The sequence below is a fragment of the Rhipicephalus sanguineus genome, chromosome 3, assembly GCF_013339695.2.
Source record: "Rhipicephalus sanguineus isolate Rsan-2018 chromosome 3, BIME_Rsan_1.4, whole genome shotgun sequence".
NCBI lineage: Eukaryota > Metazoa > Arthropoda > Arachnida > Ixodida > Ixodidae > Rhipicephalus > Rhipicephalus sanguineus.
In genome coordinates, this window is record NC_051178.1 from 161,615,105 (window position 1) to 161,627,645 (window position 12,541).

At 43.0% G+C, this 12,541-nt stretch overlaps 1 protein-coding gene across 1 annotated transcript; it reads right to left on the reverse strand.

Annotated features, from left to right (window-relative positions):
* Positions 1 to 2,849: 2,849 nt before the first annotated feature.
* LOC119385147 (adult-specific rigid cuticular protein 15.5) lies at positions 2,850 to 7,431 on the reverse strand. Its single transcript, XM_037652671.2, has 3 exons — positions 7,322 to 7,431; positions 7,165 to 7,236; positions 2,850 to 3,297 (listed from the first exon to the last, which is right to left on the reverse strand). The coding sequence occupies exons 1-3, from the start codon at positions 7,331 to 7,333 to the stop codon at positions 2,908 to 2,910; spliced, it is 474 nt and encodes a 157-aa protein (XP_037508599.1). The 5' UTR covers positions 7,334 to 7,431; the 3' UTR covers positions 2,850 to 2,907.
* Between the last annotated feature and the right edge of the window lie 5,110 nt (positions 7,432 to 12,541).

A 12,541-nucleotide genomic window follows, 5' to 3' on the forward strand; every position in this document is an offset into this window, starting at 1 on the left:
AGATATATCTTTTATCGGCCTCGCAGAAACTTTTGTCAATACAGCCCCTTTTAACCAACCACTGCTTTTCAAAAAATGACAGCGCTGTAGCTGCATGAAACATTTCCCATGAGCTATAAACGCCAGTTTTGGCTGCAGTCAGAATTGAGAGATTATGTCCTTTCTTGTCCTTCATTCGTGAAATAGATCCAGTTGTGACATGGTGATGCGATGGGCATGTTTTTCACCACATGATGCGGACTGGCAGCATAAGCTTCAGGACAAAGCAATGAGCACGCGACATTCTGAAGACGACACTCGGGTGTCTCATGCAATACCCGCGGAACTTAGCTTCACATAGCGTTGATATTTTTGTGCTATATTAGCTGCTGAAATCTATATCAGTTTTTGAGAAGAAAAACCCAGGACGGGCGATGACAAACCAATTGATAATCTTGTTAGCAGCTCAATTTGCTGCAAGCTAATGCTTGCAGCAAGTTATTATAAATTATAAGAAATATTTTACTGGCTAATGTTACAAACTAAGCCAGCACAAAGTTCTCATAAATCACTGAAAATAACGCTATTATCTCAGTCCATGAAATATTCATACAAACCCAATAGAGAAATTGGAACGCGACGCTTAGATTATTCATAACATACCGGGAACGATTGCGTCGTTTCTATATCACAAGGCAAATCAATCTTCTAGAGGGCTAAAGAGTGTTTTAGAAGGTTATAGAATGTCCACGGCATTTAAAAAACTTAAACCTCCAATTATTGAAGTCTTTGTCATGATATACTGGACTAGACAGGTTTCTCCGCAGCGTTACCAGCCTCGTTGAAAGTTCCCATTTTATGTTTGCAGAACATTTCTAGTTTCCTATGAGCAGCATTAGACACAAGATCTCTCAACCTTGCACTGTGCTTAGCTACAACGGGACATTGAAGCAGAGACATAAAAAGCTGAGGAAAAAACATGTACAAGAAGACACACAGACGCCAGCTTGTACTACAAGAAATATCGCGCACTTTCCCAAAGGCATCAAGCTCACAAAAAGAAAGATTGACGGTACCTACGGTTCATGTTGAGGGACAACTGTAGCGCCATGCAGCAGTCGTAAGCAGTTTTCACGCCTACTTAAAGTATCTCTCTGAGTTGTTGAACGCACGGCTACAGCTTCATGTCGCCATCCCTGTTTGTGTGCCTATACTGTTCGGCATATGAACGGTGGCAAGTCCGTGTACCCTCGAATCTGTTAGAAGAAAAACTTCCACGCACCGTTTAGAACGCTTATTATAGGCAGCTCAAATGGAAATGCGACATTAGATCTTTTTTACTTGAAAGTACTTCTGCGTTACTGCGACATATCAATACACATGCGAGTGGTGCATATACAGTCTTAAAGAAACACTGCAAAATATTCGTACTTTTGCTCTTTTTCCATTCGGCAGATCTGCCTACTAGTCTAAACATCTACTACATTCAAGTACCCTTCAAGCAATAACATCTGTAAAGTAAAACACTGAGTGAAGGGCGAAAAACTTTTGCTCGAATAGTTTCTAGAAATTTTAAGCACTTTTTATGACTCCAGCCACAGGTACTACCGCATGAAGAGTGCAAAAAGTTATTTTAAAGATATAGTAAGCACAACGCTATGTTAAAAATGAAAGAAAAGCAATGATGAGATCGCGCGCACAATTAAGGGGATTGCTTAGCCAAAAACACCCAAAACCTTTTTTTTGCTATCACAATACAATACATAAAATATTTCACATGCATTAAGAAACACATAGTACACCGATTTAGTACGACATTAGCGTTGACAGTCATTACCACAGAGTCAGAATCTCTTAGTAGTGACTCTACAAAACAAGAGAATGACAACGAGATTAATATACTGTCAAGCATACAGGAACAATGTCAGACCCAACCTCATTAGGAACAACATTCACGATATACAGGGTGCTTTCTCACTCACTGTACAATCGAATTTTCGGTTTGTTTCTTACAAAAGCATTCAGACCACACATCTGTTGCATGGTTGACTTAGCAATGAAATATTTGACGCTTTCTTCGCTCACAAATTCATTAGCCTGAACAACAGGAATTGTAAGATACGGCACCCTGGCTACTGGAACTAATTGATTTCTGTAAATATTGTATACAAACTCTTGGCGCTTTGCATGACATAAAACGAGCCACTCCCTGTGTTTTAAATTAACAGCTAGTCATTTTTACTTATTTCATTATATTTTCTGCGCATGATTACGTTTCTGTGAATAAGGGGGATGAGAAAGCAGGGCAGCCGTCAAAGTTTCCCCGAAAAATCTGCAGGAAACAGTTGTATATACAGGTAGTTGTTTCGCTTTCCTTTCGTCGTTATAAAGGAAGACTTTAGGGCTTTCTTGTTTTCTGGTATCCTTCAACTAAGTGCATGAAGTAATAAAGATTCCACAAAGCATTGACCCCTTCTCGTTGAAGCTACAAAGATTTGTGTTCATATTTATCACACGGAAGCGCTAGACAACGAATTCACAAGGAACGATAAGACAAGGCACGCAATGTGTCACAGCGCATGTATTTTCTTCTATTTCCTTGTATATTCTCTGTCTAGCGCCGCCTTACCAACTTACGAACCTGTCCGTTATCACAAGCATTTGTACTAAATGATAAGTTGTATATCACGCTACAATGTTCACAAACGCAATTATGTATACGACATCCTTACTAGTATCCTTCTATAAGTTAGACATGTGCATACTAGAGTTGTAGTGTTCATGGGCGTCACCAGGTGCATTACCACAGCCGGAGTAGAATAGGAATGCCCACCAAGTGCTTCGACAAATGATGTCCTCAAATCATTCGTCATAGCAAGCTCGCAGCTCACAGTTGGGGCACATAATTTACACTTTGGCATTGTCACCCTATCCAGACTTCTCTTTCTTATCCTGCTGCGGTGCCGTTTTTTTCTGTCCCTTGCCGTCAGCAGAAACAGTCGTCGGGGAAGTGACTTGCGGCAGCCTGGCGAGCAACCTCCCGAGAGTCGAGTCCGGTGCTACCTTCTCCCAGTGGTGCATTTGGATCACGGCATCGGCGGGGAAGGAAGTCTCGGTGCCGGGTTCGTTGGTGCACACGAACACGTGGAAGCCTGTGGCATCAGCCAGGTAGTGAACCTGGCGGTACAGGCCCTTCGCGTCCATGTAACCATACGTGCCCATACGCACGTTGTCGGCGTCCGTGATCTCCAGCCTGTAGATTCGCGTGCCATGTTCGTCCGTGTGGTCGTAGTTGACAGTGTAAGGAAGGTTTGAGTCCTTGGAGAGCAGAATAAAACCACATATAAAAACATTGTACTATTCAATGCGAGCAACTATCCGTCAGATGTGACATTTAAGTGTATCTTATATTAGGTAGCGTTTGTTCATAAGTAATGTTTATTATCCGTGCTCAAGCTGGCGTTACTCGCGATCTGCGAATACCAGTACGGAGCTCTTGCCTCACAGCAACGTGTGCTGGCTTATTAGCCATGCCATAGCTACAGCTTAGAAAGGAAAACTGAGCTAGTTGGTATGTATTCATACTTAGGACTGTGCAGTGCTCACAAAAAACGACAAAGGACGAAAAAAGTGCACTCCACATGCGTTTTTTTAAGCTTTGCACAGTCCTAAGTATGAATCCACAGCTACAACATCTGTAGTACCGGGCTCCTAGTTTATGTTATCTTTCAGATACCATATTAACAAGAAAAGAATACCCTACTAACCAGTACGCTAAACAATAAAGCAGAAGCTAACGAACATTTCGCAGAGGCTTTTGATAGAAAAAGTTTAACAAACGTGGAGAATTCATTAGGAAATATTGTAAACACAGACTGTCCACATGTAGCAACTATCATTTTGCGCGACAGAGCATGAGGCAAATCTGATAGCGAACTTTAATTTCGTTTAGTTAATAAGGGGCCAAAGGGTTAGCAAGAAGGTAAACAATTTAGACTAATACGTATCCCACTATGAGAAAACGGCGACCGTTCTCTAAAATAATAAAAGAATTAAATGGTCTTTTGAAAATTTCTGCCTATTCGTCTAAAGGAAACGAAGGATTGAGAGTTCACTATTTTGCTATGAAAGAGCTGTGTGTAGCTTGTCCTGATATATACACATTGAGAACATTAATATACGACTCGAAGCAAATAAGCAAACTCAACATGTCTTGGCTCTTTCCATAATAGTACCTCCATACGAAACCACAGCAGAGTAGTGCGATACCATAGAAGTTTCGTAAAACCATGTAGCGCACTGTTTACACATAAATCTTGGAATAATCTCGTAGCTGGACCGTACATTATTCACATGCACTGTGCATCTATAAGTCAAAATATTCATGCGACAGGTTTGTTATAAATACGGCGCGAATATCAGCAGTCTATTTCACCTGTTTTCGTGATATAACGAATCATGTGATCAAAAATCGTATCCCATGATTAATGTAATTGTGAGAACTCCTCTGATGCCACATGTTTAAAATATATGCAACGGGTGTGCCTACAGCATCCAGGAAAAATATGAAGTTTTCAGTACAATGAAGACTCTGAGTTGCAATCGCCAACTGGAAGGATCAGGAGCCGTCTGTGAGGCAACTGTTTTGCCAATGCAAATTATTTTTATGAACGGCGCAAGGGAAGTTTCCGAAAGTCCTGGAAGAACACAAGGAGCCGTAGTAACTACATTACGAGGCCACATTGGGTAACCTATGTCTGACATTTCGATAAAATTTCGGGAACGTCTTTTTACTATGGATTGTGGAAAAAACACATTAAAAAAGTGCTTGAATGGGCTATGTGTCTGCTGTCAGAAAATGTTCTCAAAATCTCTTACAAAAAATAGATTCAGCACTGAGTTCGCATCAGGTCAACCTCTCTGTACTGCTTCTGCTGATGTTAGCAACGCGTAGCGTAAGGTTCATTGTGATGGCGATCAGCCGACAGCCTCTGCATACCTTATAGAACGTTGTGTTAAGTATACAGGGAGGATGTCATAAGGCAGGCCCGTAGCCAAGAATTTAACACGGAAGTGTTTTATGCCAGGGTCCACCAAGACTTCAGTGACATATTTCCGTCACGGATATGACGTTGATAAGATGGACGCTCACGAATGCGAAAGAAGAAACTGTAAGAAGTTCCGCCGCCGGGAATCGAACCTATTACCTCACGGTCAGCTACGATAAGCACGCGGCGCTTTACCGACAGAGCTACCGAGGCAGATGCGCGACACTCCACAAACGAGGCTTGTATTTCGCACACTATCTCTCTCGCACGGTGCTCTCTGTTGGCGGGGATGGGAGCGCGGTGATGGTGCCGCCGTCTGTGAGCGGTCAAGTGAAGTAATGCGGCATGACACTCACTAACGCCGATAGGGAACGATTCGGCGACGACGCAGTTAAAGCATCTAGATGCCAGCGAAGAACACTGGCCGCACCGGCATCGGGCAGTCACCGTAGGTTCAGTTACGTTCTTTGCCTTTCCCTTCTTGTTAGCGTGTGACGGCTAGTTGTCGGGGTAGAACAGCTTCCGCATGCACCAACAATATTTCTCCGCCACCGACTGCTTCAAGTGCGATAGCACACGCTAATAAAACTCCTGCAATAAGCACTGCAGAAAGGCAACGAGAGGACTCTTGCGAAAGGCCTTGAAAATTTGAGAAAACCACCTGTTTTCATTATTTATTTTCAGTAAAACAAACCCCTCTCGATGTCCCCCTCCCCCCGATATATTGATGAAGGGGGTGTTTTACCGAAAATAAATAATGAGAACAGGTGTTCTTCTCAACCCTCCAAGCCCCACCTCCACCCCCCCCCCCCCGGGATGCGGATCTGTCTTAAGGGTATTTTGACCGCAATACAACGTTCATTAGCGCTAGATCATAGCATAGTATTTTCATCAGCGCTAGATCTTAGCTTAGTATTACAGCATGAAAACGCTAACAAAACGAAGCATTTTCTGTCTGTATCTACGCGAAAATTGATCTCGCCTGATTGGCTGGCTTCTCTTTCTTACGTAACACGACTTCACTTTCACTTTGCATATATTTTAAGCATGTGTAATACCTCAGTCACCGATGCCAGAATTGCTTTGTTAGGTATGCAATGATCTACATAGGCACCGCGGGATATTTTTTCGACCAATGAAATTTTATATGCGCAAATACGAAATAAGACCCTGTTGCGTATGCAAATTCAGGGACTGAATATCGCGTCGCAGTAAAAATCACTTGGTTTGACATAAAAGACATGGATGCTATTTGCAAGGCATGCAAGAAAGAAATATGCACGCTTGAGCATACGCTCTGGGAGTGTGCGTCGCTTGGCCCTGACATTTCCCGGGAACGGTTTGCGGGCGTCATCAAGTCACACGACCAAATCCCCCCAAGTCCTGGCTGTCCAGGACGCCCATGACAGTGTTACGAGGCCTGATATCCGGGTCCCGACAAGGGATTAGCCAGGTAGGTGGCAACATTCTATACAAGACGTAAATAAAGTTCTTTCCATGCATTGATGTGAGATCGACCGACAGGGTGTTGCAAATCTGCAATCATTAGCTTAACACGAGCGACTTTGGCCATCTTCGGGATTACTTATGCTAGCTTCTAAAACAACTGTTATACGACAAAGTTTATCGAAAGCATGTAAAGAAATATCTGCAAGCTGCACAAAAATATGTTTTTAATGTGCGCGCTACCTAGCCCGGCTAATATTATACATTCTATGGCCTTTATCCGGTGATGAATGACTTATGCTTTTCCTAAACCATATGAAAAATGGTTTTTAATTTCGCCTGTTTTGCGAGCTAATGGGCTGTTGGAGTTAGAGAAAGCTTCGCAGAGACCTTTCACATCAGCTTCCTACCCTATTTTACAGGTACTCTAGAGGTTAGGTATGGCTAAATTTCTCTACTTGTTCTTTGTGTGGGGTTTTCTATAACTCTACATTCGTTTCGTTATTGTACATTTGTTTCTGGCTACTTCCCAGAAAAGTAGGCGCAGCTTCCTAAAGCCAAACCCGAGAAGAGCAAAACCAGTAATACGCGGCAAGACATTCGAGAAACTTCCCATTTAAAGAGTGATCAGTAATCTAAACCGGCCTAAATCAAAACATTCTGTGCATAAGAAAAAAAAATCTGAACTTACATTGTCATCTGCTGCTCTCCTCACGAGGTGACCCTGAACCATCGCAGCTGACACTGCACACACCGCAAGAATCTACTTGTGGAGGCGCTATTTTAATGCTCCCTTTGTGGTATTCAGAAAATCTCGACGCCGTTAAGGACAGACCGTGGGAACCCACCTTTAGAAGCATCCTCGTTTATGGAGAGTCGCGCGTTGTCGATATCCCTGGAAACGAGCGACCGCCGATTGCCGCCGTTCACTCAACAGACCCCGAAGTCACTCGTAGTCTCATTCGCACCTCACCGGTCGTCCCGCTAACATGTCGTGGACAGCCAGAAATGTGGCCAGTGCAAGCCTAGACACTTCCCTCGGAGAGAGTTATTGAGAGAGCGCGAGAGGGGCTTCACCTGGACACAATCTCAATTAAAGAAACTGAGCATGGAAGATAGTTTGACAACGAAGGGATTGTTTAGCTTTTTCTTGTTTCTAAAATATGTAGGGACGCTCACTTCCTCGCCGAAGCCTTGAACGAGCGGGACCGAATTCCTTTCTCGGCCATGTATTGCTCAACGCGAGCGCATTAACCGACCTTGGTGTTTGGCGGTGATTCTTACGGGGTGGATCTGATGTATAACACGCTCGCTGACAATACAGAAATGTTCTAATCGTGGGGCGCCTCATCTCCTCCTCCCCCTCCGATGATGATGAGGAGAAGCCACCTTCCTCCGAGTGCCATCCCGGCCTGACGCGTGGAACTGGTATGAAGCTCGTGCGGTCATTAGACTTTCAAATTAGGGGACGCTCAGGATTTTTGTCTGCACTGCACACTGCGGCCAATCTACTGTTAGCGAACGTGCAACAAAGAAAAACAGAGCGGACGGTTTGAGAGCCTTCGAGTAGACTAGCGTGGCGAAGAAATATTAATTGGTTATCCGCGTACAGCCTTTTGGTATTCGACTGGTCCACTGGCGATCGCTATCGAGCTCAAGGCATGCAGGTGCGTACGAGACGGGAATAAGGAGACGGAGGCTTTAAAGCGTAGACGACGTTTTTCCTGTGACTGCCGAAAGGGACACCCACGAGTCTGCAAACTGGCGACGTACATTTAGAAACAAAGATAGACAGGATCGCTCTTTAGCTTTTGTCCTTTCAGGCACGTATACGAGGGGTATCGCACAAGTCTTATGCCTCACACGCTTTCGAAGTGTCGAAGAAGTTCAGGGGAAGATGGAAGGTTGAAGGGATGAAACATTCTTGAACATGGGCTGTCACTGGTCGTCTTATCTTCTTCCAAGACTGCTGGTCTGCTGCTCTTGGACAAGACAATTGGTCTTGTGTTCTTCAAGGCAGCAGCTTGTTTTGAAGAGGACAAGATCACTTGTCGAAGCGTTGCCTCCTGTGACACTCTGTGTTCAAGAACTTTTCATCTCGTCATATTGTGGATGATTTTCTATTACAAAATATGATATTTCTATTAGTCTTTTCTAATCTCGGCAAATGCTGGCAAACTAAAATGGATTTCTGTAGGACGGTATTCCATCCACACAGTAGCAGAGTAGGAATTATGGGTGTCTCTTTTTTGTAAGAGCTTTGAGGAAATAATGATATCTGAGGTTTTACGTGCCAAAGCAGTGATTTCATTATGAGGCACGGCGTGGTCAAGGGCTCTGTAAAAATCACACAGTGCATGGTACACAGTGCGTAAATTGCACAGTATACGGGCCTCTATCCTTCAGCCTCTATCGAAATGCGACCACCGCGACCGCGATCAAGCCCGTGACTTTAGGGTCAGCATCCGAGCACCGTAACCACTGTACCACCGAGGCGGCTTGCTTTGAAGAAAGACCAAAATCTGTGTCTCAGCATTTGTTCGGGAAACCAATGGTACTATAATGGCGATACACGTCAGAGAAAGTTTAAAACGGGTGTAATTGCATGAAAAAACAAACTTATTATTACACTTCGCTTAAAAACTACATATAATGCCCCTGCGCCACTCTTGGCATCATTAGACCGCTTTGAATTCCTCTCTTTCATTGCTTGACTTTCTCGATTAAGTTTTGGCAATATTTGTCATCACTTGAGCGATATAATTTAATGTACCTATAATTCGATAACAGATGATCACTCTAGCAGCGCGAGTATCATTAGTACTTTTCTTCAGGTTAATAAAATTTGTCTTGTGTAATTGTGCTTTGTAGCTGTTCACTATGCACAGAGTCGCACCCAAGGCAAGTTGTAATATGGCGAACCAGACAGTTATGAAATATCAGTCGAGTTTCCCACATGTCTCATCCTGAGTTGACTGATTCTTGGTCACGCATTAAACGGACTCAAGTCTCAGCTTCGCAGTACTTAAATAATTTCAAGAAATGACAAATGACTCCATCAAACAAAACCCATCATTAGGGCACAGATAAACGACAAAATAGCCTATTGATATAAAGTTAGTTTACAAAGTAGGCAAAAGATTTTCGTTCAAAATCATTTAGAATACATTTCCAGATGGGCATCAAGTTTTTGCTGTCACTTCAGGTTTATTTTTTTTTACTTTCTTTGCATCGTACTGTGATATAAGTACCGACCATCGTGTCCATATTTTAAAAGCTGTATTTTCCCAAGCTCCAAGTTAATTCGCATAACAATAACGTTGCCTTTAGAATGCTTACTTTAGAATGTTTACTTTAGAATGCACAGTCGTCGGCCGAACGCTTCACCCAATGGGACGAACATTGGCCAAGCCACACTTCCGAGGGGTTCATGATGAAGTTTTCAGTCTGCACGTGTGGAGGTTACACGACAGATCCGACTGCTTCGAGCGCTCAAACATACTTGCCTTGATGTTCTGTGGCAGGCAACTGTAGCGCGTACATAAATAAATACGTAAGCTGTCAAGCAAGTTTGAAACATGAGGTATCTATAGCTGCCCCTGCTTTCAGGGCCAAAAACCTACCGCATAAACCAATAGAGACAGTGTGCCGCGAATACCTTGCGACCGTGCTGTATTGGCACGAGTAGTTGAAAGGGATCACGCTGATCTGAAGCTTCTGCTTCGTCGCATCGGCTTAAAGGAATGCAGTGATACGGCCAATCCCACGCCATGCGTGTCATTGCTTATTCATATTGCACGGAAGCGGATATCGCTGACTTCAATCGCTCGTAAAACAGGCGAAGGCCGATGGTGATCGCAGTTAGCTTAGTGCCGGCTTGAGAGCAACGCTAGTAATCTGCTGTCGGCTGGATGATCGAACACGATTATGGCGAACTAAATTACCGTAGAAGACCGATTTATGAGGGAGATGTACGATATCAGGCCGCTATGCACTTTCTACACTTACGCGAGTATGGATAGTGACATTTAACTAAGACTGCACAAAGGAGACTTAAAATTGCTTGAAGCTGTGAAAGCTGGACAAATTACAGTTTTACAGCCTCGTTTCAGACATGGCTACATTTTATACGGGGCGTGTTTTACTCTGAGCTTCAGCACAGAACACTGAATGTAACAACGCCAGAAAATAAAAGCAAGTAAGACGTCGAAGCGCAATAAGTCCATTGCAAACATGGCAGGAAATAATATCAAATACCACATGGCGCAATTTCGAAGAAATGGTGGGAACATTGACATCGAAATGTGTGCTGTTCTTTGATGTAATGACTGGTAAGCGCGAAGTAGCGTTGCAAGAAGGAAAATATATTTTTAGCTACATGTTCTAAGCAGTGGAAAACAACATCAATTAAGGTATTGCATTGCAATATTCAAGACAGTACTTAGACAGCCATGTTTCTCCCATTAGACGCATTCCTTTCTATATAAGTGCTGATTATGTAAAGCATACCTGGTTTGAGTACAACATCCGCTAAGAAAAAGCCCCGTCATAAAACACAGAAGTAATGACAGTGTACACAAGTTAGCCCTTGCTACATACGGAGATAGAAACGCTCAGTGTCTTGGGTTCGCTAACAAATGCTTCACATTTAATATTTGTTGGCGATTGCAGTTGATAATGACAGACCAAGGTTATGCAAACAACGGTTGGAGCTCAGCGGAGCATCCCGGTGATTCAACGTGTTACTGTGCTCGTTACAGAGAAGTTTTTTTTTTCATCTAGTACTCTTGATAACGGTCAACGTAGTGTCTGCGCTCCACTGTGGGCCCATCAGGAATGTGGTTACCGATAAATACTGTTTTGGCCCGGCAGCTGTTTCAATTTCGTTACGTGTCCACCATTCTATAGCATCATGTCATATATCAGCATAACAACAGCAAGTTACATTGATTTGCGGCACCAACTGATCACAACATCCACATCGCAAAGTTCGCAGTTTAAGTTGTAGACTATTTCCTATTTCCTATATTATTTATTTATTTATTTATTTATTTATTTATTTATTTATTTATTTATTTATTTATTTATTTATTTTGAATACCTCAAAGGCCCCAGCTGGGGTATTGCAAGAAGGGAAATATATTTTAGCTACATGTTCTAAGGAGGAAACATTGACATCGAAATGTGTGCTGTTCTTCGATGTAATGACTTTAGATTCATCCTGCAACAAAAATGTCATTTAGATGGAGCTTGAAAAAGAGACTTATTTTCAGACCAAAGAAATTATGAAAGTTCATCGCCTATCTGGGGCACTCAAGCAGATTACATTGGAACTTTTACAGACATTGAATGTCAACCATATTCATGTAATCGCATAACAAAGCTAATGGCGACCCACACGGTAATAAAGTAAATGGTATCAGTACAGAAAATCTCGCGATCACTTTAATGACCTAAACAGAATGATGAAAGATGCGGGAACTTCTTCTCACCCTTCTATTCGGTATTGGTGGCTCATACTCAATGCAGGAGGTTGGCCAGGATCGGGCATGAGCTCGGTGGCTTGCACCTACGTTTTGTCTTGTCGTTTTGCAGCAGAGCTGTTATGGTTGAAGTTTTCCGTGTGTTGTAGACAGAATATTGTCATAATCAAGAACCGGCACGCGCTCAATGATCACCCAAGCATTATGTACAGATGGTTAACAATAGAAGCTGAAACGTGCCCACCAGCTCTCCTGTGACCCAGACTTGTGTGACTTAGTTCAAGCTGCGCTAATTTTTGTTCTCCTAAGTTTCTGCACATAGTTACACAGACCGTTTTGCCTCCGAAAGTTCCACATACGTATTTGTTCTCTCATCTCGATTTCTGGTCGTTCAAGACTTCACATGTTATAGCATCTCTGGTTCCAAACTCGCCCCTCTTCTAATCACAGTGGAATACATGAAACATAACCAGTAGTATCATTGTGTATAAACGCTCATGCAAGGAGTGAAGTAGTGAGCAAAGGAAAATTCATGAGCGCGGCTCCAGAGAATTGATGAAATCGGCAACAGAATCAGTCGAGCGG

Bases quoted from the DNA above. Each gene is read 5' to 3' on its own strand.
- LOC119385147 (XM_037652671.2), bottom strand. The intron at 3,298-7,164 runs GTAAGTTCAGAT...CTGCTCTCCAAG, and splicing joins GGAGAGCAGCAGATGACAAT to GACTCAAACCTTCCTTACAC.